The following is a 27,815-nucleotide window of genomic DNA, read 5'->3' as shown; positions in this document are numbered from 1 at the left end:
ACTATATCTAGCTTTGTTGAGTGCAGACTCTCCTAAGATAGACGAATTATAGGAGCGATGGGGTGCAGATATCCCTACCTTAGATAAGGAAACCTGGGGGGAGGGCTTTTGAGGATAACTCTAAACTGGTAATTTCTTCTAAAGATAAACTGATCCAGGCTCAATTTTTACATGGGGTGTATTACACACCTGAAAGGTTACATCAGATATACCTACACAGGTCTCCAGAATGCATCAGCTGTCACTCCTCTGCTGGTACCTTTTTCCATATGTTTTGGACCTGTCCTAAGGTGGCCCAGTTCTGGACGTCAATAACATTAGTCTACAACTTTCCCTCCCGATATCTCCAGATATGGCTTTATTAGGCATTCACGATGACATGCAAAGTCCTAGGTATACAAAACTTTTGATTTTCTACCTACTTTACTAAGCTAAGAAAGAAATTCTTATCAGGTGGACCCCCCCCCCCCACCTCCTTAGCCTCGTGGGAGGCCACCATTAATGCAGTGCTACCTATGTATAAGTGGAATTATATTATTAGAAATTGCCCTAAGAAGTATGACACAATTTGGCAGTCATGGTTGTTGCTGTAAATTATTCTTGAATGTTTTTATTTTTTATTTCTATTATTTTTTTTCTCATGGCTTTGATTTGCTTCCCCTGGCTCCATCAGCTTTGAAAGCCTGCTCTGTACTTATCTGTATACGCACGGTGCATTATTTGTTCTACATTATCTGATGTTATTCTGCTATGTTCTGACTTTGTATCTGCTATTATTGTACCACATATCTGTTCAAATAAAAACCAATCCTTGTTTTAAAACTAAATATATATATATTTATCTATATCAACATAACACAAAAGAAGCTTCTCATAGTGCAATAGGTTTATTACAAAGAAACAAGGTTAAAACAGCAAAAACACTCATTTACAAGAATTGCATTCAGCACTAGCTGATAATCACACGTGTGATTACCACATAGTTATTAGCTTTAGTAAGCTAATAACTGATCACAGCCACAATACCAATGACTGTGGTTGTAGTGGTGGGGTTGCACCTGGAGTACTGAGGTACACACATTGGTAATTGTATTGATTATTTAAGATTGCACATAAAGATCTGGAGCATGGTTTCATGTATGTTTCTTGATTTGCACATTGTTTACAATATTTTTTGTTTTGTTGGGAGTGAGGCGCAGGTAGGGTTAATGTGCTGGCAAGAGGGGACATGCAAGAAAGCATCCTTGATGTCCACAGATGCCAGAAGGTGGCCCTGAAGCAATAACTGACCCGGATTATTGCATTTAAACTTTTTTTGTACACAGAGGAAGATGCGGAGAACCTTTAGATCAAGTATGGGGTAATTGCCTTCTTTGACCTTGGAAACAGTCAAAAGGTTTGAATAAAACCCCTGAAACCCCGTTCTTTCCGCTACAATGGCTATGACCCCTTGTGAAAGGATATGTACACAAGCAGCTTGGAGGTTTGTTAATCCTTGTGGGGACACTGGCAAGTTTGAGAGCGTAAAGTAGGGTGGAAGCAGAGAACAAGATTCCAGCTTTTAGAATACAGCTTTCTGGACAGAAAAGTCTGACATATTCTGGAACCAGCTATCTCCCACGCCAATCAAGAGAGCCCCCTCACTGTTAGGAGGACTTGCTTGTGAGTTTTGAGGACTTAAAGGCCTAAGAGAACTGAAAGGAATTCTTTCTAGTCTCAGGAATAGAGGATTTCCCAGATAGAGATTTTGTCTCTCTTTTCTGGTTCAAACGGTACTCTTCACCCCAATGACCTCCTTTAAAAAAAAAAAAAAAGTTCCAAAAAGGCGTTCAAAGGGTATGTATACACAAGAAGCATTTCTTGCACTGATGCTTGCCAGAATCAAAGGGTCCTCTGCAAGTATACCAAAAGGAGGCCCAATTTGGATGTCCACAAGTTCATCAATACAATAGAATAGGACTACAAGCATGAGCTCCAGCCACTGAAGGGCAGAAGGACCTGTTAAATATAGATCCAGGATCCCTCCAGACAAGTCCAAGCTAAGGTCTGACAGACAGACATGGTCGCATTGGCAGGTTGCAGGGGAGAACCTGCAAGGGGGAAAAAAGCCTTAGAAAGGCTTCCTTCGAACATCTAATGACCCATAACAACATTCCATCATCGCATTTTTTTTTAGATATTTACAGTTGTCCCATGCCTTTGGGGCTCAGTTTCCTCCTGGAGAGACGCAGATGGTGCAGCTGGATCTGGAAAGGGTTTTACGCTATGAGTGCTCGGAGCGGTCTGTTTCCGTTCTGTATGCATTTCTCCTCTGAGTATCCTCTCCTGAGCTCTCTGACCTGTGCCAACGTTGGGTCCGGGATGTTCTGGACTTGGTTTCAGAGGATTGGGTGAATGTGTGGGACATCCCATTCAAAATTCTTGTTTCCCTCAGAGACCGCCTCATACAGTATAAAATTGCCCAAAGGGCATATCTTATCCCCTACCGTCTCCATAAAAGTGCTGAAGGTGGGGCCATGATCCAGGTGATTTCCTCCACATTTTTTGGGCCTGCCCGGAGCTTACCACATACTGGTCACAAGTAATTTCAGTGATAAATGACGTTTTACAGGTCTCCATTCCTCCTTTTACCAGAATTTGCCTCTTGGGTCTGGTGGAGGACTTGGTGCCTAGGGTGGCCGAACAAACTTTTCTGGGTCTTTTACTGTTTTACGCCAGAAAAAAATATTACGCTTCACTGGAAACAACGGGCTCCTCCCATGCTTTATCAGTGTAAGAAAAACTGGTAAATGATGTGATACCTCTTTACAGAGACATCTATTTTCATAGAGGCTGCCCCAAGAAACATGAGAGAGTATGGGCCGGGTGGCTGGCGGACTCCTCTACAGCCATGACTGACTAGAGACTGGCCTTTCCCTCTGCCCTGGGTCTAATGTGCCGGGAGCCCACAGTGCTATGGCCTTGGTTTCTATTGTCCTGCAGCATTTCATTTTAAAGTCATGTACTTCTCTTGCCTTGTTTTACTGGCAGCATGCTGTGTTGGCTTCCCTGACCCCTGTGTGGGTGACTTGTTATGCATTGTATGATGTCATGGTTATTGTATTAAGAACCAAGCGCACTTGTTTTGTTATATGTGTTAAAAGCAAATAAAAAAGATTAAAAAAAAAAAAAAAAGGACATCCTCCAGAGGGCCTGGCGGAAGGGAGCCCTGGATTTTGACGGAGCATGTATCCACCTTTTGCACCTTTTGCGGGATGTCTCCAGAAGGACCCTTCAAATGCGTAGATGCATGAAGCCTCTGCTGAAGAAGTTCACTGAATTTGGGATCACTTATAAATAGGGCCACCCTTTTCACCTAATTGCCAAGAAAGACAATGGCTTGTACACTCTGAGGCACCCTCTAGAATTACCGGCTTTCTTTAGCTCCTTGGAAATGCCCCCCCGTACATCTCCCCAACTGGTTGGCGTTCACTTTACAGACTGTGGGTTCTACAGAGACCCCATCTGGCGTGCCACAGAGGGCAAGGCAAAAATCGCAGACCTAGACGCAGGGGGATACAGACTCCCCGGGATTGTGAACTCTAGACTCCCAGAAAGGGGATCTACGGTGATAACAGGGATGGCCTTTTTCACTCAGAATCAGACTTCAGCTGCAAAGAGTGCAGATCCTTTCTATATACGATGACGTCAGAAAATTGGGAGATCTTTCAAGGTCCCTTTCAAAGGTGAAACAGAAGAGATGTTTTTTTTTTTTTTTTAATTTCTCTCCCATGACATTAGAGAGCTCTCGGGGTCCCTCAACCATCTTATCATCAGATAGGAGTATTCATTTGGGATAGACACACACTACCTTCTGACTTATGTGAGGAATCTGTGCTCTTAGTCCTTGTGCCAGGAGGGGAGGGGCAGGGAGCCAAACAGAGCTAAGGTGATGTACACAGACCATGGGAATGACAGGGAAGGAGGGAGGGGGAGAGAGGGAGATACAGAGACGCTGCAGACATACAGGATGATGGAAAGACGTAAACTGACCATGCTATCATGGATCAGCAGCTATGATTAGCATGGTCACTTTACAGACAGGAACACAGGAACAGGCCGGATCAACCAGGTATTATACTACATGGTATTACATTACATACTAAATTAAATTGCAAGATTACAATGCAGTTTAACCTGCCTTAGACAGGAACATGTTTTTTTTTAGGTTTACAAACATTTAAATGTATTCCTTGCATTAAAGTAAAAATGTTTAGGCATCAGATTTGGCCCCTCACCCCTTCTTTTACTTACCAGAGCCCTCGTTTAATTCAGCGCTGTGCACGTCTGCAGCTCCTCTCTCCCCTCACTGCCATGTCTCACTAGGTTTGCTGGGGCACTGGGAGCCATTGGCTCCCGCTACGGTCAATCAAAGCCAATGAGGAAGGGGCAGAACCCAGTCCCACTGGTAATGTCAATGGATGCAGCAGCAGGGCTCGCGAGCATGCACGACTGCCCCCATGGAAAGTGGCTTCCCATGGGGGCACTGGACAGAGGAGGGGCAAGGAGTGCCAGAGGGGGATCCAAGAAGAGGAGGATCGGGGCCACTCTGTGCAATTCTATTGCACAGAACAGATAAGTATAAAGATGTTTATTTAGTTAGGTTTAATTTTTCCTTTACAGTCACTTTAAACACAAGGATGTACTCAACAGAGACAGTTAAGAGTCTTGTTAAGACAGAAAATGGCTTGATCAAAAACAGGGATGATCCACTTGGAGAATATAATGGGGAATGCACTGGAAAAAGTCTCAACAGTGCTAGGGGCTTTTTAGAGAATCCAGGCTAATGCAGTTAGCTCCAAGTCTAGAAATGAATAGACTGCATCAATGGGGACCAAGATAATATCCTTATCGGTCTCCCCCCCCCCCAAAAACAATTGAAAGTCGGCAGCTACAAATACATACAGGGGTATACAATGTACGGTTAACAGCAAACACACACACACACACACACACACACACACACACACACACACACACATCATAGGTTGAACTTGGACTGATGTCTTTTTCCAACCTCACAAACTATGTAACTCAATAGAGGGGTGGGTGCTGTGTCTGTCAATGAAAATCAGAGAAAAGGATTTTACGGTAAGACAAAAATCCACATTTCCCTTTTGTTCATTGACGGACACAGCTCCAGAATCTTCTGGGCCATCCCAAAGCAGTGTCAAACTTGAGGGGTGGGAAAAAAACAGCAGAAAAAAAAATTCCCAAAGGCTAAAACTAGCCAACCAGGTAACTTGGAGCTCACCCAAGAACAACTGGAGCTCACCTGAAAACAATACACCCTCAAAGAAGACCAGGTCCTCTCAAATAGCGGCCTGCAAAACTTTGCGGCCAAAAGTAGCATCCACAGATGCCAACACATATACTTTGTAAAATTTTAGGTGGCTGCCTTGCAAACCTGCATCACTGATGCCTGATGGAGGAAGGCCCAGGAGGCACTAAGCGCCATCGTAGAATGCGCCTTAACAGGGAAAGGAGGAACCTGACCCTTGATTGAATTGGCCTGAACTACCGTCTGTCTGATCCATCTGGAAATGGTTGCGGCAGATGCGGCCAACCCCTTGCGAGGTCCATCTGCAAGGACAAAGAGTGCGTCTGATTTCCTAAATAACTCGGTTGCCGCCAGGTACACCCTGATTGGCCGAACCAATCTCCAAACGAAGGCAATCTCCTTAGAATGCTTAGGTTTAGGACACAGGGAAGGCAACACAATGTCTTCATTCAACCTTAGGAAGGAATGACTGACAAGGGCAAAGCACCACTTTATTCTTGTTAATGACCAAATAAGGTGAACGACAAGACAAAGCTGCCAGCTCAGACACCCTGTGTGGGGAAGTAATCGCCACAAGAAGGCTACCTTCTGCGACAATGTAAGCAGAGTAATCTTGCAAAGTTTTTCAAAAGGAGGTTTCTGAAGAACCAACAGTACCAGATTGAGGTCCCACAGAGGCAATGGAGACCGCACAGGCGGAGCCAAGTCGCAAACCCCCTGAACAAAAGGTACGAGCCAAGGAATGCGTAGCAAAAAGGACACAATGAAAATCGCCCAGGCTGAAACCTGGCCCTTGATAGTCCCCAAAGCCAGGCACTGTTCCACACCTCTTTGGAGGAACGGCAAAAGTCGAGCCACCGAAAAGGAATCGGGAGAAACCCCGAGAGACTCACACCACGCAATATACGCCTTCCAGACGCAATGGTAAATCTTTCTAGAGGTAGATTTTCTAGGCTTCAATAGCATGTGAATCACTGAGTCAGACAACCCCCTATCCTTCAGCACCTGACTTTCAGCAGCCAAGCCGTTAAAGCAAGCGACTGTAAAGCAGAATGGAAGATCGGCCCTTGGGCCAACAGGTCTTCCCTGAGAGGGAGTCGCCAAGAGACAATGGTGACCAGCTGTACCAGATCCGCATTCCAAGACCGGCGAGACCAGTCTGGGGAAACAAGGATGACCGGAGGGGGAAAGGTGTATATCAGGTGGTACTGCCCCCAAGGAGCCACCAGTGTGTTTGTGGCGTCAGCTAGAGGACCCTGACACCTTGCCATGAATCTCCTCACCTTCCTGTTGAGACGAGAGGCCAACAGGTCCACCTTGGGAGTTCCCCATCGGAGACACAGCTGATGAAACACCTCCGGATTAAGTGACCATTCCCCTTGGTCCAAGGCCTGTTGACTGAGGTAATCCGCCTGCCAATTTTCCACCCCTGGAACATGCACAGCAGAGAGAGAGCTGGAACTAAATGTTCTGCCCACCTTAGAATGTCGGCTACTTCCTGGGCTGCTAGGACACTTTTTGTGCCCCCCTTGGTGATTGACATATGCCATAGCCATAGCATTGTCCGATTGAATCCGTACCGGACAAACCTGAAGACAAACTGTCCAATGGGCCAGACAAAGTCTGATCACCCACAGTTCCAGTAGATTGATCGATAGCCCGGGCTCCTCCAGAGTCCAAACCCCCTGAGCACAGTCCGTGCCCGAAACACCTTCCCACCCGTACAGGCTGGCATCTGTGGTGATCACCGTCCAGTACAGGGGAAGGAAGGAAAGATTTTCCCAGTCGAAGAGCCGAAGAGTGAAGCCACCAAATCAGGGACACTCTTGTACCCCGGCTCAACAGGAACAGATTGTCCAGAGACTGTGCATTCTTGTCCCACTTGGCAAGAATCTCTCTCTGCAGGGGTCTCGTATGGAACTGTGCAAACTAAACCCCTTCAAAAAAGGTAGACACCATAAGGCCCAGCACTGAACAACAGAAGTTGAAAGGCATCCTGCAGCTTGTCAAGTGGGAGAAACACCCTGGCTGAGGTCAACTCCAGAGTCAGACCCAGATAGCCCAACTTGGTGGACGGCACCAGAGCAGGCTTCTGAAAATCCAAAGTCCACCCAAACTCCTGCAGAGTCCACACAGTGATGTCCAGGTTGGCCTGTAGAGCAGTTGGAGACTCTGCTTGCAGAAGCAGATCGTCCAGGTACCCCAGCACCACAATCCCCCGCTGCCGTAACAATGCTAACACCGGGGCCAACACTTTTGTGAACATTCGAGGAGCTGAGGCTAGACCAAAGGGTAATGCCACAAATTCATAATGCTCCTCGCCCATGGCAAAGCGTAGAAAGGGCTGATGTCTGACATATATCAGAATATGGAGGTAAGCGTCCTTGATAATTGACAGAGGCTAGAAGATCCCCTTGATGAAGGGATGCTACTACCGAATGGATAGACTCCATTCGGAACTTCTGTACCCGAACAAAGCAGTTCAAGGATTTGAGATCCAGGATTGCACGAACTTTGCCTTCCTTCCTGGCAACTGTAAACAGGTTTGAATAAAAACCCTGAAAACATTCAGAGTTTGGAACCGGTACAATCACTCCTTGCAGTAGGAAATCTTGTACTGCCCCGAAGAGACCACTCAGGCGGTCTGGGGACAAACTCAGGGTGGAAGGAAAAAACCTCTCTGGAGGATAAGACCGAAATTCCATCTTGAAGCCGGACCAAATCAGCTCGTGGACCCACCTGCCTTGAATTAGAGAGGTCCACGGGTTGGGAAAAAAAATTAAGACATCCCCCCACCCCAGATACGGGTGAGAGCGCCCCTTCAGGTAGAAGAGGACTTGTCTGCAGGTCTGGAAGGACCTGCTCTTGGCTTACCAGGCCAGGGCCTCTTGGAACCTCTGGAGACGTTCCAAACGGATATGGATCCTTTTTCTTGAGACCCTAAGGGACGGAAAAAAAATGCTTATGAGCCGAGAAATAAAGACCACGTCTGCGATGAGAGTCCTTGCCCCAGGAAGCCTGTGGGAGGGGAGTACTCTTCCCTCCCTAGACTCCCTTAATAATTTTATCCAGGGAAGACCCAAACAGGCGATCCCCCACAATAGGGAGATCTGCTACGGCCTTCTTGGAAGCTTGGTCCACAGACCAGCATTTCAGCCATATCATGTGCCAAAGGACCATTGCTGTCACAGACAGCATCAAAACTAAGGGAGTCGCGTCCAAGGAGGCATCACAGATAAACTGCAACCCCTGGACCAACTGGTCCGCCAGCTCTGCAAAAGGCAGGGGGAAGCTGTTCCCCCCTCCAGATCCTGGCGTAAAAGTTTAGCCCACTCCAAGGACACCAATGGTGAACACCGACCTAAGGAGTGAACCGCCCATAGTAAACATGTGCCAGACCAAGGTCTCCGCCTTCCTATCAAAAGGGTCTTTAAAAGCCAGAGACTACTCCACCGGAATCAGGGTAGATCTGTTTAGCCTGGAAACCAGGGAATCCACCACAGGTGGGACCGTCCACTTTTTTAACAGGGACTCTTCAAATGGGTACCGTCTAGCAAAACGCTTAGGAACCACCACATTGCATTTAGGGAAACCCCACTGATTCGTGTCAAAATAGGCAGGAGAAGGAAAAAACTTTTGCCACTTTTAAGGGTTTTCAGGTACTGAAGGTGACTGGTGCTTCTGACACAGCTGCATCCTCCATTTTTAATGTTTCACGCACTGATACAATCAGTGCATCCACCAGAGCTTGTTCACGCACGGCTGTAGTGGAAGAGGAATCATCCTCACTATCAGAGCACTGGGTGGACGCAGACCCAGCAGGGTGACTCGCATTCGCGGCAGCCAGATCAGACTCAGAATCTGAGGAGACAGAAGAGGCAGATGAGGGCGGTGGACGCTTTTAGCTGGTTCTGTTTTACAGGACCAAATCAACCTTGGACACTAATGATTTCAGAGCCACCGCTATAACATACAGGGTGGACTGGGATCCAGAAGAGCCCGCCGCCTCTGAGATGGGATCAGGGGATGAAATTTGCTCCAGGGACTCCATGTTAGCAGTACAAGTCCCACCACAGCTGAATCGTTGCTATAGCAGAGAGAGGGAGATCCCTTAGGGTAGTGGTCCTCAACTCCGGTCCTCAGGGCCCACTAACAGGCCAGGTTTGCAAGATAACTAAATTACATCCCAGGTGATCTAATTTGCTGCTCAGTGATTGCAGTACTCTAGTCTGCATCTCCCCAAGGTAATACTTAAAACCTGGCCTGTTAGTGGGCCCGAGGACCAGGGTTGAGGACCACTGCCTTAGGGCACCCACAATAACTCACCACCCCCGGTCAGCACAGAGCAGAGCGCTGGATGCTGTTCACCATGCGGTGATCAGAGATAAAGAGAAAGTTCAGGAGTCAGCACTAGAGGTCCACCACCACAGTCACTGCCCACAAGGCTCCAAAAACATAGCCGCAGTGCTATTCAATGGGAAACTACAAGAAAATGGCCGCCGGACTACACAAACATAGCCGGAGAATACACAACTAGCCATCAATGGCAAAATGGCGGCTCCATGCGGCATCCAAGCAGGCTCCTGGGACCCACAGGGGACTTCAAGGGACGTCTGTACTGTAAAGGAGGGCCCAGGCAGAAGCCCCCACCAGGACACACCCCCCCAACAGACTGCGCGTTCAGCTGCTTGCGGCGCACCCCCCGCCCAGCGCCCGCTCGACACCATCAAAATGCACCTGGACAGGTATAGCCCCCCCCGGGGGTCGGGGGGAGCTAGGTGTGGGTAGATGTGGGGTGTTCCACAGGGGACCCCGACATATGGGTGGGCCCTGTGTGGGAATGAGGGGAACATGGGGGGTCCAACCATCCCAGGGAGGCCCCACATCCACCCCAAAAGGCCACCAGGGAATGGGGGAACACTACTTACCATACCATAGAATCAGATGGGCACCTCTCCAGGCAGACCATCAAAATAGGGGTGCTGCGGGCCAGGAAGCAGGCTGCGACTCAGGCCTGGACCAGGTCGTATGTGTCCTCGCAACACGTTTAACTCGCAGGCCAGCCCCCGTCCAGTGGTGCTATGTCGCGGCTGACCTAGCACGGAGCGGAGGTCTGCACACACTCGTTGACCGGACTGGGGATACCGTAAGAATCTAGTATATCCAGTACGTCACCCAGTTCAGCAGTTGATTGTAGTTCTCACAGGAACAGTAAATAATAAAAAAGAAAAAAATCTGTTTAATAAAAGAAAATGCCAGGACCAGAGATGCCATGCAAGGAACTAGGTCCTTACTCCTGACTAGGCAGAAAAAACTGAATGCCTATAGAAGGAAGTGGAAGTATACCCCCTGAGACTACCCCATAGGCGTGGTAAAGCTTTTTCCTGCCTAGTGTCCTACCCCTATAGGGGTCAGCATAACCCAATGGTCAAGAAGATTTTAGAGGTGTGTCCATCAATGAACGAAAGAGAAACACCAAATTTAAAAGTACTCATCCCAAGAAACAGAGACAAAATGGCATGGGATGGCTCAATAAGTGGGTAATTCCCAATCCCTCTGTCCAGTAAAGTGCATAGTATGCTACGCATTGCGGATGGTATTAAGAGCCAGGAACCTGTGTAAACATACAGGGAGACCCTGTCTTATTAACACTGGGCCTGTCAGATCCCAGGCTTTACGCATCATAGTGGGCATACCCCTGAAAGGATCTTCAGAGTCTGGCAACCATAGAAATGGACTACCACCCTGGACCTGTAGAGGGCCCTGCATCCAACTACACTGGCTGCACTGCGTGTCAAGGCGAGTGCCTAACACAGAATCTAGTGCCTGAAGCAAACATTACAGGCTGCCATCCCAACAGAGTGGGATCCAGGTAAGGTCCCCAAGGTACCTGATCTGAAACCTACTAGATAGCCCTGGGGCTGTATGGTGTGCTCTGTGGGTGAATCTAACAAGTTTATTTTGACAGTGACCACGTGAAAACCTACTAGATAGCCCTGGGGCTGTATGGTGTGCTCTGTGGGTGAATATTAAAAGTTTATTTTGACAGTGACCACGTGAAGGTAGTTACATTTAAACCTTGGTCTATGAATACAAGTCCTGTGTCCTGTACTGTACAATTACATTTTAAATTATTTTAATTTTATTTGGGAATTGTATTCTATGGCCATTGTCAAACTATCACAGCACTGAAATACAAAATATGGCCTGGTAATCAAGAGGTATACAGGATATTACTCAATTGGTTGAGCTTTTCTTGGATGTAATTAGCCAAATTATCTGTAGTTATGTGAAAACCAAGTGATAACCTGGGGAGGGGGAGATTTGCTCACGCAATAGTGTGATGCACCCATTTTGTAGAATCCTGATGCTCCAGATCATACAGAGTGTACTGTATCTATCGGCTGATAAACGTCCCAGCAAACGCTGACATCAGCAATACACATAAACAAAGATGAGTCATTGAGTAATGTCATCATGCTCTTTGTAAAGTTCTGAAAACAGGAGGGAGCCATTGTAGGAGGGTGGCTACGTCATTCCCATGAGAAGTCTTTGTTCAGACAGATACTTAGGACAGCTAAGCAAATAAACATTACACTCTGCTCAAGGATTATTCACTTTTTAAGGATGGATACACATCTAATATATGCTAGCAACTCAACTGATACGAGTGTTTACAACAATATGACTGTGTAGGTGTTAAAGTGCATCCAGACCCAAGAACAAAAATGTAATCTAGTGGAGATTATCAGTCCTTAGATGTGGTGACTGCATTTGTTTTAATTTTTTTAGGACTTTTTACTTTATCTTTAGCCAAGTTAACCTGCCAGTAACACGCTTTGATGTTTTTTTATTAGAATGTAACATGCAGGAGTAGCATTCTCAACCCAAGCTACTTGCTTCTTATTTGGACTACAGCACACCTTCCTCCCTCTTCTCATCTCAATAAGGAGGAAGTGTTCAGTAGATCAGAGGTAAATTGCTCTTTAGGGTGCAAGATCATGCTGGACTGACACAATCAGTTATTGGTCAATGGGATGGTGATAATGGGGGTGGGTTGAAAGAATTCCCTTCCAATGACTTTTGATGGCACTGAGCCCCTTTGGGGGCTAGGGCTGCTACCTCTGGGTCTGGTCTTGAGGTAGTTTCCACATGTACTTGTAAAGGTAGATAGAAAGAACGCCCAATATCGAGTGAATGCAAGTTGGAAGGTGAGTTTGTAATAGTTTGAGAGTAGCAAAAAGTAATCAAGCCAACGCGTTTTGGGGAAACAAATGAGGTTGAAGGATTATAAGAGGTGCATGGAAGTCAGCCAGTCCCCAGTCTGATGTACTCACCCTCCAGTCTGTCACCAACCAAGTAGACCTGTCTCATGATACAAAGAACAGGGGTTTAGTTGACACACATTTGCAAACGCATGTGTAAGCTGCAGAGCCACTTCACGGCACCCTGTTTTATCTGCAGTCCTAACACTCCTAATTTAGTGTCTCCACACTGGGAGCACATGGCTGCTAATGGATGGATGGGGGAACAGGTGGGAGGGAGACAGCCCAAACCTCCCCAACCCACCCCCATCCATGACTGGTCTGTTGTCTCAGAACTCAAATAACTAAGTTGTAACGATGGTACAAACTGGAAAGGATCAGCTGAGAAGCATTACACCTCCATCCCCTTGGTGGATGCAGTATAAAGACAGATAGGGATTTTATATATGGGGCATGGCCTGTAAAGCACAATGCCTTTCAATCCCCAATTTCCTATTTGGGACTTTGTGTGAGACAAGCAGGTCATGCTATTGGTCTCCATCCCTGTATACGGAAAAACATACATCAAATCAGACTGCATCCACCAAAAACGCACGAAAATTAGACGGAGGGACTTTATATGAGGCACCAAGCTGTAGGCAAGGCGTCTCCATCCCTGGTTGCTTAGACACAATAGGCTAGGTGGGACTTTAAGTGAGACTCCAGCAGGTAGTGCCCAGCGTCTCCATCCCTATATCAAGAAAAAAATGAATTTTTGAGGAAACAGACTCTCTCTTGTTCCTCAGGGCTGTTGCAGCATATTGATAATAAATGGTTAAGAATCCCAAACAGGTGTGCAAAGATTAGATGTTACGATGTCAGATGTGTTTATGCTGTCTCAGTTAACCACTTGTCGCCCGCCGCCCGACTATATACGTACCGGTACGTCACTAGCCTGGGAGCAAATAGGGGGCGAGAGCGCGCCGCCGAAGGCGCGCTCCCGCCCCCGCTCGAACTCGACGAAGCCGGCGCGTGTGACCGGCGGACCCGATGTCCGCCGGTCAGTCGCGATCGTCGGGTAGAGAGGGAGAAAGGCAGGCGGCTAATGTAAACAAAGCCGCCTGTCATACTCCCCTGTGCAAAAGCACAGATCACTCGGTCCTGCTATGTATGACCGTTGATCTGTGCTGTTACACCACATAGCAACATCCAATGACAGTTAGAAAAATGCCCCTAGGGACACACTTAACCCCTCCCTCTCCAATAAAGTTAACCCCTTCCCTCCCAGTGTCATTTTTACAGTAACAGTGCATATGTATAGCACTGATTACTGTAGTAAGGTCACTGGTACCCCCAAAAGTGTCAAAAATGTCAGTCAAGGGTCCGATCTGTCCGCCGCAATGTCGCAGTACCGCAAAAAAAAAAAAAAACGTAGATCGCCGCCATTGCTCGTTAAAAAAAAAAAAAAAAAGACAAAAATCTTTCCCTTAGTTAGTAAACGCAATAACTTTTGCGCAAACCAATCAAAATACGCTTATTGTGATTTTTATTACCAAACATAGGTAGCAGAAAACAAATTGGCCAAAAATGTAAAAATTTCATATAAAAAAATGTGAAAAATATTGTTATTTTTGCAAAATTGTTGCTCTTTTTTTGTTTATAGCGCATGATCAAAAAAAAAAAAAAAAATCGCACAGGTGATCAAATACCACCAAAAGTCACGCGGTGCCGAATCGCAAAATACCCCCTGGTCAGGAAGGGGGTAAAATCTCCCGGGGCTTAAGTGGTTAACACAGCCGACATCGATCCGTCTGATCTTTGTGTAACAGACACACCTGTTTGGGATTCTTAACCATTTATTATCAGTATGCAACAACAGGCCTGAGGAATGAGGAGTCTTTGTTCTCCCGAAACACGTTGGCTTGATTATTTTTTTTTACTCTCAACAGACTCACCTTCCAACTTACATTCATCGGGTCTTGGGCGCTCCTTTCTACCTACCTTTACAGAGGTAAATTGGGCAGGATTGCTAACACAGCTTGGAGTTTTAGTGCGGCAGAGGAAGCTAGGTGTACACAGGATTTCTTTAGGTTATGCGTCAATAGTATTCATTACTTAAGTTGGCCATACACAGATTTATATCTAGATTTTTTATTTCATTCAGCTAGTGGGCTAAAAAAAAAAAAAAAAAAAAAAAAAAAAATCGAACATGATATAGCGCTGAGGTAAACAAATTTCCTGCTGCATTTATATTATTCTGACACTTTCCTCCAGCGACTGCCAGAATACTGAGGCTTAGTTCACATTTATGCGAATTGGATGCATTTTGAACCGCATCCGATTCACACGACATGTAAAACAACAAAGTTTTCCATTGAAGCTGTTCATATATCTGTGGTGCGAATTAAAAAAAAAAAAAAAGTCCTGTGTGTTTTCTGAGCAAATGCAGGGGATGATGCAAATTCTAGGCTCTATGCATTCTATGGGAACGCTTCTGAATCACACATCCAAATCAATTTTAAACATGAATCAGGGAAAGAAAAAAAAAAAAACAACACAAACAGCATGGGCTCCCCTCCCCACCCTCCCCAATCCATACCAGGTACTTCGGGTCCGATATGGATTTTCCCAAAATTAAAAAAAAAAAAAAAAAATGGTGTTGACCCTCATCTGAGCTTGCAGCCTGCCAGACCACTAAAAGGGGGCACCGAGCACCCCCCCCCCGAACTATACCAAGCCACATGCCCTAAACATGAGGGAGACAAGGGCCTCTTCCCCACAACCATGGCCAATGGTTGTGGGGGGTTTGGAGCTGGAGGGGCTTATCAGAATCTGAAAGCTCCCTTTAACATATCTTGCCCCCCTATGTGAATAGGTAGGGGGTATCTCTACTCATTCACCAAAAAAGTGTCAAAAATAAATAACAAACACAGTGACAGTTTTTGACAATTCTTTTATTTAAAAAAAAAAAAAACAACAATATACCCAGAAGTAAATCCAGCGTCAATCACGATGAACGTTGTCGCTGACCCGAAAAAAAACCTCAGTAAAAAAAACAAAAAACACAGGTCTGAACCTGATGCTGGCTCCCGCCATTCCCGCCATCTGATAGCTCTGCCACCTCCCACTGCTAAATAAACGAAGGGATGAGGCCACCTAGTGACAGCACCATGTGAGCCCCCTCCCCCATGTGACGTCATCGACAGGGGGCATGCTGGGTCTGGTATGGATTTTTGGGGGGAGGACTTAGAACATAGATATGAGAAGATCGCTGACCTACTAGCAGGACATAATAAGACGTGTAGTTCTTCCACAATTGTAGATAAATATCTAAAGCTTCCTGAACATGGCTGCTTACCTTCATGTCATACACTCCTGGTGGTACATCTCCTCCTGTCCATGGTTGTCTGCCACCAGCTATATAATGGCCGCTGTTTGGGTTTTGTGGAGGAGGGGGTGCTGGGGGCCACTGGTATGGGTTGTGGGCCCCATACATGTTCCAGTTTTCATTTTGTGGGCTCTGTTGAGGCATTCCCTGGAAAACATAATATCTTGCCATCATTTACCAGTGCAATATAAAGAGGCATTTTTGTTATATGTAGAATTCTTCGGTATTACCAACAACTTGTTTATTGCAATCAAGTACAAGATAGGCTCTGTCCAGTCTAAAGCTGGCCATACATTATTCAATTTTCTTATTCAATTTCCTTTATTTCCCTTCAACTATGTTCTGCAAGGGCCTGCCTGATTGCATACACATTTAAAGTGTTTAGGTTTGACCTGATATTACAGCTGCAAGAAAAAGTATGTGAACCCTTTGGAATGATATGGATTTCTGCACAAATTGGTCATAAAATGTGATCTGATCATCATCATCATCATCATCTAAGTCACAACAATAGACAATCACAGTCTGCTTAAACTAAGAACACACAAAGAATGAAATGTTGCCATGTTTTTATTGAACACACCATGTAAACATTCACAGTGCAGGTGGAAAAAGTATGTGAACCCTTGGATTAAATAACTGGTTGAACCTCCTTTGGCAGCAATAACTTCAACCAAACGTTTCCTGTAGTTGAAGATCAGACGTGCACAACGGTCAGGAGTAATTCTTGACCATTCCTCTTTACAGAACTGTTTCAGTTCAGCAATTTTCTTGGGATGTGCAGAAATCCATATCATTCCATATACTTTTTCTTGCAGCTGTATATAGTTTTGGTAAATCTAAAGAAAAAAATTGTACAAGAGGGTTGTATAATATATGGCCAGCATTACATGCATTTTCAGTGGCAATACAAGTAGTAAGGAGTAGTCATTGGCACTTATGTTCTTCCCTTATACTTACCTGAGCCCGATCTCAATACAGTGCTACGCCTGAGAACAGAGGCTCTCTCTCTCTTTTCTCACTGGATAGAGGGGAGCAGTGGAAGCCATTGGCTCCTGCTGCTGTCAAATCACAGCCAGTGAGTAGAAAGCAGGAGGCTGGGCCAAGCCATGCTGCGTGTGCCAATGGATACACAGAATGCGGCTCAGGTTCAAGTCCGCAAGTGTGCCCACAATAAGAAACGGCTTCCTATGGTAGCACACCGAGAAGAGGAGGCGCCCAGAGCGCCAGCGGAAGTTTCGAGAAGATAAGGATTAGGGCTCCTTTGGGCAAACCTATTACACAAAGCAGGTACAGGGGTTGGACAAAAATATGGAAACACTACATGATTTGCAGGTATGAACGTGATGACGTTTCGCGTTGAAAGCAGAAGTGATGTAACGTTCTTTTGCTTCCGCTGTGTGATGAGATGCCTAGCTAACAGGTGGAGAGCCTCACTTTCGTCATTCGCTGCATGCGCCGTTAGTAATACAGAGTCATGTCACAGCTTACGGAGCTTCCAAGAGGGCAAATTGTTGGTGACTGCTTAGCTGGTGTCAATTTGTGGTGCCGTGAGGCACAGTATCAAAGGTTATGACAGCATATAAAGTTTCTGGGAAAATGTCTGATAATTGACTAAAAGAGACAAAAAGACATTGTGACCCGGATTTTTTGCACGAAGAGGAGTATCAGATTCCATTATCCACCATCCAAGACTTATACTGTATTTGTCAATTCCCAGGAGAATTCAGGCCGTCTTGGATGCCAAAGGCGATCCAACACCATTAGGTAACGATTTCTTTTACCATACTTGTTTCCATAATTTTGTCCAACCTTAAACCATTCCCTTAAAAACTGAACTTCACCTGTTTTGACAAGTTCTCCCCACACCAACTCTCTTCACCTCCATTTTTTTAATATTTAATAATGAGATTTATATTTTCCTTTATTTTTCTGCAAAAAGCTCGGTCCCACCCCTTAATGCACGTCATTCGCCTAGAGTAGACATATGACGTGCACAGTGCTTGCTGGGCCTCCTTGTATATGTGACCTGCATGGCCTTTAAGCCTCGTACACACGAGTGGAAATTCGGCCGGGAATTTTCGTCCGACGACCGATCTGCAGATTTTCGGCTTGTTAGTATGATGCTTCTGACAACCGACTCCAACTTTTCAGCCGAAAAAATCCTGGTGTGCAGGCTATAAAATTTTTGTCCTCCGTCAAAACACGTCCGATTTTCGTGCAGTCAGTACAGATTTCGATGGGGAAAAATCTTATGAGCAAGACTAGGCATGCTCAGAGATGAAAGAACACAAAGAAAGCAATCCAACACATGACATCACTTCTGAAGTAGAATTCTGTCGTGCGGGAAAATTTGTGTGCAGTCTAGAGCACATTCCGACCAACAGACACCACTCTAGACAAAAGACGGACGACCGGTCGGCGGAAATTCGTTGCGTGTGTACGAGGCTTTAGTCTCCTATTCAGTATGTTGGAAGCGAGTAGGCCTAGCGGCGTGTCATCGCAAGGCCCCGCTGGCTGAACCCAGGGCATTACTATAACATCAAACACAAGATGGCAGCGGGACGCTGGATCTGGTGGCTAGGTGAGAATCTGAACTGAGTTTACACCACCACCAGGTAAGAGGGGGCAAAGAAAAAAAAAAAAGTGTTGGTTGGGGGGGAGTTGGCTGAATGTGCTCTTTAATTAGCATTTAAACACTGTCTGTCCTAAACAAGGGTTAAAGATCTCTGCATTATATTTTAATGAAGGGAGAATGAATCTGTCCCCATTGTGTACCTCTCCACTTGTTTAGAATAGCTCTGCCCAAATGCCAGCCCCAAGGCATCAACTAGAAAGCAATAAAATAGTTAAAAAAATATTTTTTAGGTACAGTATGCTGTCTAAATAGGAACAGGTAACAAACATTTCGTTTGATTTTCTCAAATTTGACCACAAAAGTGGAAATACCCTTTAATATGATGAATAAAAAAGCCCACTTGTATCTAATGCTTTTTAAGCAGATAAAGCAACAGTTTCTTTTTCCTTTTAAACGAAGGCTTAAAACTATCTAAATTAAAGTGGAACTATACTCACCTTGGCTCCCTGTCTAGCCTCTGACATGCTGGGGTGCGTGCCGAGCCTTCCTTGACAACAGAACACAATGATCACTGCTACCAGATATAGCTGTCGCCAGTGATTGCACCCAAATAATCCTACAGGCTGGTTGCACTGAAGTCAATCGATGGATCGACTTCAGTACAACCTGTCTGCCCATAGATGGATTGAGTCGATCCATCTATTGCCGGCTTTAACCTTTAAAGCCTTTAAAGCGGAGTTCCAGCCTAAAAATAAACTTTGCAGCATCAGTACAAAACCTGAAAAAGAATTGGATAATTAATATATATTTTTTTTTTGTTTCACTTACCTTGTTTTTAATGAAAATAAACTTACCTTCCTTCCTCTTCCTCCTTGTGTGGCCACGGCCCCGACGTCACTTCCTTCTTTGCATTGTGTCCTGGGAGATGAGCGTCATCAACCCCAGGATGCAAAGGGAACGTCCGGCCGCTAATCTGAGTGCCGACCGCAATCTACAGCACATGCGCGAGATTGCGATCGGCATTCTGGGTAGCCCAGAACCAGGAAGAGGAATACAGCGGGGGACACCACGGCTTCAGATGCCCACACCGGAGATGGCCGCGCTCTGCCATCAATTTTAAAGGTAAGTATTTATCTTTATTCAGTAAATGTAATGTGGGGTTAGTATTAGGGTAACTGGGGGTAGCTTAGGATTAGGGGGTATTTTTAGCTCAAAAAAGTGTATGTGGCCGGAACTCCGCTTTAAACCTCTAAAGCTGATCTCCAGCATTTAGTAAAGTTTACATTGTTTGTTTGAATTAACCACATGAACTATATACTTCACAAAGACATGTGCTGTATGATCTGTATGTAGCCACAGCTACTTACAGTACGGCTCCGTTCACACCTAGGTGATTTGAATGGCAGGTGGAATCACCACGATTCCAGAATCGCTGCAAAATTGGGGACGCGTTTGCGATGTCATTATTTCCTAATGGTATGATTTTGCAATGACTGTCAAGTGACAAGATGTGCTACAATTGCAGCAAAAAAAGGCAACACCAAATGCTCCTGGTTCCGTGCCAAGATTTGATACATGAGCTTCTCTGGAGCGTTTTTGGAGTCGAGGGAGGCCCATTTAAATGAATGGTGCCACTCCAAAAACGCTCCACTAAAAAACAAAAACGCTAAACTGTCACTGCAATACACCCAGGTGTGAATGGAGCCTAAAAAGCACTGCAGCAGGATGCGAGTCGGGCTGAATGCTGCTCAGCCATTCATAGGAAGCTTTGTATTCTCTGATTGAATACACGGCTTCCTCTGGTTGGATGAGGTGGAGGAGATTGTGATGTCATCTTCCAACCTCAGAAAATCAGAGGAAACTTTGTATTCAGAGAATACAATGCTCCTTGTGAATGGCTGTGCAGCGCTCAGACTGACTTGATTTTGTTCTGGATGAGGGACGGGAAGTTTGTGTCTGGATTGGAACATAGAGCTGTATATTCAATGTAGCTGATGATAATAAAGTCTATACAGCCCTGAGAGCCGCTGCATGTCTTAGTGAAAATAGAAGTTTATTTGGACCAGCCTGGTCCAAACAAACTATTTAAACTTCACATATAAAGCAGAAGAAATAAAAGTGTTAATCATAGCACCATTATTAAAGATGCCTTTCACATGGTGGGTGAAAAGCTGCCTTTAGTCTTGGGGTCAGTTCTTCCTTCACTTGTAAAATGAATATAATGACCATGTGGGCAAAGATCCTTATGAAGCTGGCCTTGTAAAAATGACTTTAGTACCTGTGAATACAGAATATTTTTTCCTTATAGATATTCAGGTATAGTCTGTGTACAAAGGTGCAATCAGATTGGGAGAATGAGGGGCACCACTAGGTGTGCTGCATGCAAATGTGCCGACAAGGAACATGATGACAGGAGGAGGGGCAAAGGGACAGTAAAGGAGAAGCAGCCCATCTCCTGCTGCTCCTTCACGGTCCAATCAGCAGGCCGTATTACTAACTGCAACAGAGACAGCGTTACAACCCACCCGTATGTGCAGGTGAAAAAGCACTCTAATCATTTGTACAATTCATCTGTATGTAGTGGTTTGCCTTGAGTTTAGCTAGAATTGCTTCTTGGATGGACAAATCTATACAGAATTCAGAAAACAGCTGGTTCATGCTAAAGATATTTCCAAGACAACAAGAAATATACAGTATTTGTTTTTAATGACCATAACAGAAAAAGAACAAAACATTTCAGAGGAATTAGACACTTTCTTTGCTGGATTGATCGAGTCCACTCGTGCATAATGACTTACGCATACAAATATTTTATTTACAAAGAAAGCACCTATGACAAAGGTATCAATGTCAGTCTAGGGAAGGCAGTGGTTACTCACCGGAGGTGCGGGGTATTGTGGATATTGGGGAGGCTGTTGAGGATAACCCCAATGTGGAGGGGCTTGCTGTGCACCACTTTGTTGTTTATAAGGATCAACAGTATAATGAGGCTGGGAGGGAGGAGGAGGTGGTTGATAATAGGGATTTGGCGGGTGAATTCCAGGATAAGGAGGGTTCATTGCAGACTGACCATAGGCTGGTCCATAGGAGCCATTGGCATAGTGTTCCATACCCTGAGAAAAAAAAAAGGAAAAAAAAAAAACCCAAATCATTTACTTCATCATATTTAAAGATATATTAAAAAAAAAAAAAAAGACAAAATAATTTGTCTTCTACAAGCAAATCATGATAAACCAAAAATGGGGATCGCTACCTCATGTCCTGTATAAAGGATCTTCCATTTACATTTATACTTCAATCTGGACAAGCTTATTATGCCAAAGAAATTAAGACAACAGAACACGTCTCTAATATGGAGCAGAAGCGGTTGGCCCCTTTTGTGCTACTACAAGTAACAGGTAGGTACATACCTGTCCTCCAACTGTGTAATTGGGGGGATAAGGGGGTCTGGGGTGACCTGCACAAGACCAGCCACTTGGATCGTAACCTGAATAGGATGTGTTCTAAAAAATAAAAAAGAAGAAGACATGTCTTTAGCGCTGAGCTTTATTACTGCATTTGAAAATATAAAATACAATAGAAGAACAAGCATAGTAAATACGATGCAACAATTCAGAAAATAGATGGACAAAGCTTAGTAAATATAGTCTAATAAGCTTTATATCTATCTATAGAGATTATATATATATATATATATATATTAGTAAATACGATGCAACAATTCAGAAAAAAAAAAAAATATTATATATATGAGAGAGAGAAAGAGATATATATATATATATATATATATATATATATATATATATATATATATAGATATATATAGATATATATGAGCTCTATCTCTCTCTCTCAAATAATATAACCTCTTAGATTGTAAGCTCTAACAAGCAGGGCCCTCTGACTGTATTAAAATGTATTGTATTTGTACTGTCTAACCTCATGTTGTAAAGCGCTGCGTAAACTGCGCTATATAAATCCTATATAATAATAATAATAATAATATACATACACACACCCACACCTTTCACAATGAGGCAATATATGTGTGTGTGGAAGAGGCACAATAAAGGCCTCATGCACATCATGTCCGTACGACGTACGGTGCCAGCCTGATCACATTTACAGGTCGTGCTGCTGCTGCATACAGTTGGCCATTGAGATGCAGAAGAGGCAGTTATATGCAGTTCAGCGCTGGGGTTTGTGTAAAGCACCTTCATACACACTGACAAATGCTCCTAACACACACTACCTGCACCTGGAGTATACGGCACAAAGGTCATTATGCAGGCTCTGCACAAAGAACAACTGAGTGCACGAAGTCTAAGGGCCTGTTCACCCTACAGGCAGTGCAGGGCTTTTTTTCTGCATCAAAACACATGGAACGTAGGTTATATGGGTTCCAATGGCATAGTTCAAACTACTGCAGTGGGTTCCAATGCTTTTCAGTTCCAGAAAAAAAAAAAAAAAATACATTGCTGCTTTTATTTTATGCATAATGCAGTATAAAGCATTAATAACGCACCGGACCCCAGTACAGTAAAAAACGCATTAAAAATGTGCATGCAGAAACGCATCCGGTAAGGATCTGCAGAACATTTTTGTGGTATGAATAGGCACAGCCTTCACTCTACTACATGTACACAACTTTTCTTTACCAATAAACATTTACAAGGTGACAAAGGATTCCCAGAGCACTACTGGTTAGCTAAAGAGACAGCATAGCGGAGCTGCCTCCTGTGAGGCGCAGTGTGTCTGCTTAAAACTGCAGACAGACTCCATAAGGGAATGAGTCACCACTGACACCAAGGTGCCAATTAGAATTTATGTAGAAGTACCAGGATTTCTCTGTGCTGAAAACAGACATCAAAATGCAAACTATTAATATGAATAAAGTGATCAATAAATTCCAGCCAAAACAGCAGCCAGTGCTTATGAATGATTTCTGGCTTGTAATCCCTGTACTGCCTAGTGCAGTGGTTCTCAACCCCGGTCCTCGGGACCCACTAACAGGCCAGATTGTAAGTATTACCTTGGGGAGATGCAGACTAGAATACTGCAATCACTGAGCAGCAAATGAGATCACCTGTGATGTAATTTAGTTATCTTGCAAACCTGGCCTGTTAGTGGGTCCCGAGGACCGAAGTTGAGAACCACTGGCCTAGTGCATACACATCACTATAGGCTTCTTAAAGAACCCCTCTCTTATATCCTGATTTGCCAAGATCTTCCAATTACAACAAAACAAAGTTCACCTGCAGGAATTTACTTTTCTTAGGGTCACAATATCCCCCCCCCCCCTTCCTTGTTAGAAATATTCAAATCTAGCATTAAACTGAACCGGTCACATAATCAAACAATACTGGCAAAATATTAGCATGGTGGCTATGACAAAAAGTGATGGGAAAGGCAACATTTTATTCCCAAAGCAGGAGGTAAGGAAAAATCTTTCAATTGGGATACTTGTTCTGGTGACAACAGGGGGGATTTTGGAGACATTTCCACTCCCTGTTGCAATTTCAGGGCAGGAAGTGAAGGAAAGTCTCCCTTATGGGGGGCACAGACAGCAAAGAAACATAAGCCTAGAAGCAAAAACCATAACCTACCCAAAAGCCATCCCAAAAAAAGTTAGAAATACATTTTAGGGAAACCTGACTTTAAATGTTCCCTTCATCTCAAAGCAGCACATAGACAATTCAATGAAAATAACAGAAGTTCTTAGTAGTTTATCTTGTTCAATAGACAGGGAAAGACAGGCTTGAGACCTTACCTTGGAGGTGCATTACAGGGAAGTGTCTCTTTCAAATCTCGGTGAATGATTTAAACAAGCATGAGTCACTGAGTGACGACACCGCGCACGTGTGAACGGGCTACGCCACTGGAAGAGGAGTGCTTGTATTATCATGCTTGGTGCATGCTTATACATAGAGACCTGGACAGATACCAGGATCAACTAAGGATGACGGCATGCAAGGTTGTGCAATGCCCTGACATAAGTCTATAGAAACATTTCTGAATACAAGCTGCTACCACATATAGATCATTTAAAGAGACACTGTGACCTTGAACATTCAAGGAACAGAGACAGTATCTTTGTAAAGCCCCCACCACCTAATTCTTACCTTGGCAGCACTTCCTCGTTGCTTCTCCATGGTAGCCAACACTTAAATCCCCAGTGTCAGGTGATAAGGAGCGCAATGATGTCCTCGCTTGGTCATGTGACAGAGCTTAGGCCTAGGCTGCTAGATCTGAGCGCTGTCTCAGGGGAGATCACATGCTCCCCCATACCGAAAGCACTGAGTACTGTCGCTGTCTGCAATGGAGACATGCCAGGTGAGCATCAGGGTTTTAGGGGGAGGTCTTTTACATACACATTGTCACTTTGCAAAGTGATGATGTCTCTTTCAAGTGAAACTAAAATATCTGAGCACATAAAAATGGGATTTTGTCCTACCAAAAAAAAATCAATTTGTCTGATGTTCATTTGACGGACACAGTTCCTGATCTTCTTAATCATTTGGTTATACTGCCCCATACAGGAGTAGGACACTGGGCAGAAAACAAACTTGACTACACCTATGGGCAGTCCCAGGAGGTATATTCACACTCTAAGCTATAGGCACTCCGTTTTTTTACAAGCAGTGTCAGAAGAAAGCCAACTCCATAGAGGGGTGGGTGCTGTGTCCATCAATGAACATCAGAGAAATGGATTTTACGGTAAGTCAATAATCCCATTTTCTCTTTCGTTCATTGATGGACACAGCTCCTGATTCTTCTTAACCATTGGGATGTCCCAGAGCAGTGTTAAACATGAGGGGTGGGAACAGCAGAAAAAAATGACCCCCACCAGGCAAAATCACCCCCCCGCACAGCCAATCGTCACGTTGCCGGAGACCCTCCCCATAGCCAGCATAGTGCCCTGCCCGCACCCCACAAAGCCCCAGCATAAGTTGAGGGGGGAGTAGGATGGGGGGGGGCAGATGATGGGGGTGCCTGACGGGAAGGAGGGGAACCCGGGGGTCCGACCGTCCCAAGGAGGGGCCCACGTCCACCCCAAAATGCTCCAGGGGGGAGAGAGCGGGACAGCTACTCACCATACCAGGAACCAGGCGGGCACCCCTCCAGACAGAACCCCTCGCCATCTAAATGGGGAGGCTTTCGGCACTGTGACTCAGGCCGAGACCCAGTCGTATGCAGCCTTGCAAGGCGTTTAACTCGCAGGCCAGCCCCGTCCAGGGGCTATGTCACGGTCAACCTAGCACGGAGCTGAGGTCTGCACACACTCGTTGGCCAGACTGGAGTGACCACTGGATCTATATTATCCAGGCCATAGCCCAGTCCGCCAGTTGATTGCAGATCTCACAGAAAAAAAAACAGAAGAAAAATTTCTATCTAAAAAGAAAAAATTGCCAGGACCAGAGATCCCAGCAAGGAACTAGGTCCCTACTCCTGACTAGGCAGAAAAAACCGAGTACCTATAGCAGAGAGAGGGAGTATACCCCCTGGGACTGCCCATAGGCGTAGCCAGACTTTTGTCTGTCTAGTGTCCTACTCCTGTAGGGGGCAGTATAACCTACTGGTTAAGAAGATCAGGAGCTGTGTCCGTCAATGAACGAAAGAGAAACTTTTTTCCATTTTGGATAGAGCAAGAGAGGGTTATAACCCGTCAGATTTTTTTGTGCCAACTGTGTCTCATTGCGGAGATTTCCCTTCACTTTCTGTCCCATAATCAAACAGGAAGTGAGAGGAAATCCCTGCAAATTTAGGGAATTCCTTGAAGACCCCCCAGGTCACTAGAACTAATGTTCCCATCGGATGATTTCCCCTCTATTACTTTTCTGGGGAAAACCCAAAATGTGAGATTTTCTTTTACTTTCAATGATAATGGTGAACAGGACAAATAGAGAGGGTGAATCTCCTGAAAGGAGTTGTAAAGTCAGAAGGGTTTTTTTATCTAATGCATTCTATTCATTAGGCTAAAAAGCCTTTTGTGTTCAGCAGCCGCTGCCCTCAGACCCCTTAATACTTACCTAAGCCCCCTCTCTATCCAGCAATGTCCATGAGTCCCTCGGCCGCCGAGGACTCTCCCTCCTGATTTGCTGAGGCACAGCAGCGGCACCATTGGCTCCCGCTGCGGTCAATCAAAGTCAGTTAGCTAATCAGGAGAGAGACAACGTGTCTGAATGGACACAGGGAGCTGCAGCTCGGCTCGGGTGCCCTTATAGCAAGCTGCCTGCTGTGGGCGCACTCGACAGAAGGAAGGGGCCAGCAGAGCTTAAGAGGGACCCGAGAAGAGGAGGATCCGGGCTGCTCTGTGCAAAACCAACTGCACAGAGCAGGTAAGTATAACATGTTTGTTATTTAAACAAAATAACAAATAAAATAAAAAAAAAAACAAGACTTTACAATCACTTTAACTGGGGCACAGACAGCAATAAAAACTGACAGGGGTTCTAATCCTTCTCTGCATTATCCAAAACTAAAAATAAAAAGTTTCAGTGTTTTGCTGCTGCCAGACCTTGTTTCCAGTAATCCTGATCTTGCTCCTGCCCTGTACCCTGCTGCCTTGTACCTGCTCTTCTTTGTTTCTGACCCCAGTTATGGTTCCCCCTTCCCATCTGTTCCCTGCATCTCTGGTTTACCTTATTTGTTCATGTTCCTTATTTTGTACATATTGTATGAAGTTAGCTGTTAGTTAGGTTTCCTGTTAGTTAGGATTATTAGTCAGGTATTCACCGGGGTTTTTGTTCACGTTACATTTATGTTTGTTGTGTGCTGTTGCTTGGATGGTTTTTGTTTCATTGTAAATAAATCTCACTTAAAGCATTTACAGTCTGATCCCAGTCTCTAAGTGTAGCCACACAGATCTGGCCATCTCAGCTGTTGAATCCTGACGCCTGGGATGTTTGACATCATTTTTGGCATAGGCCTAGAAACCAGGAAGCAACTAAAGAAATGTAAAAAAAAAAAAAAAAAAAAAGTTGAAAACAAGTAAATATAACTTTTTTACCCATTTTCTAATGTTAGCAGCATAAGGATTAAAAATAAATAGGTTTATTCATAGGAGTACGGTGGCAGAGCGCCTCTCCCAAGCTGGATCATGTATCTACCACGTAATCCAGTACTTCCGGGTAGGGGGTGCGCGCGTTGGCTGTACTGTGATTATTCCCAGCACAAGCCGATCAGCAGGTGCCGGCCAATGATTGATCGGCTGCACCAACTGATTGGCGGGGAGGAAGACAGGACTGAGCTCTGTCAATGAAAACAAGACAGACCTCTGTCCTG

At 45.0% G+C, this 27,815-nt stretch overlaps 1 protein-coding gene across 1 annotated transcript in view; it reads right to left on the bottom strand.

Annotated features, from left to right (window-relative positions):
- BAG4 (BAG cochaperone 4) overlaps nucleotides 1–27,815 on the bottom strand; it is a 60,639-nt gene that overhangs the window by 1,408 nt on the left and 31,416 nt on the right. Inside the window, exons 2-4 of the mRNA XM_082254138.1 lie at nucleotides 21,941–22,033; nucleotides 21,410–21,643; nucleotides 15,923–16,099 (exon numbers count right to left, since the gene is read on the bottom strand). Coding sequence (XP_082110264.1) covers nucleotides 15,923–16,099; nucleotides 21,410–21,643; nucleotides 21,941–22,033 — 504 coding nt within the window. The remainder of the gene's footprint in view (nucleotides 1–15,922; nucleotides 16,100–21,409; nucleotides 21,644–21,940; nucleotides 22,034–27,815) is intronic.

The sequence above is a fragment of the Pelophylax lessonae genome, assembly GCF_965119305.1.
Source record: "Pelophylax lessonae genome assembly, chromosome: 4".
NCBI classification, from domain to species: domain Eukaryota; kingdom Metazoa; phylum Chordata; class Amphibia; order Anura; family Ranidae; genus Pelophylax; species Pelophylax lessonae.
Note: the sequence above shows the minus strand (reverse complement) of the source record. Positions and strands in the feature narration are given on the sequence as shown.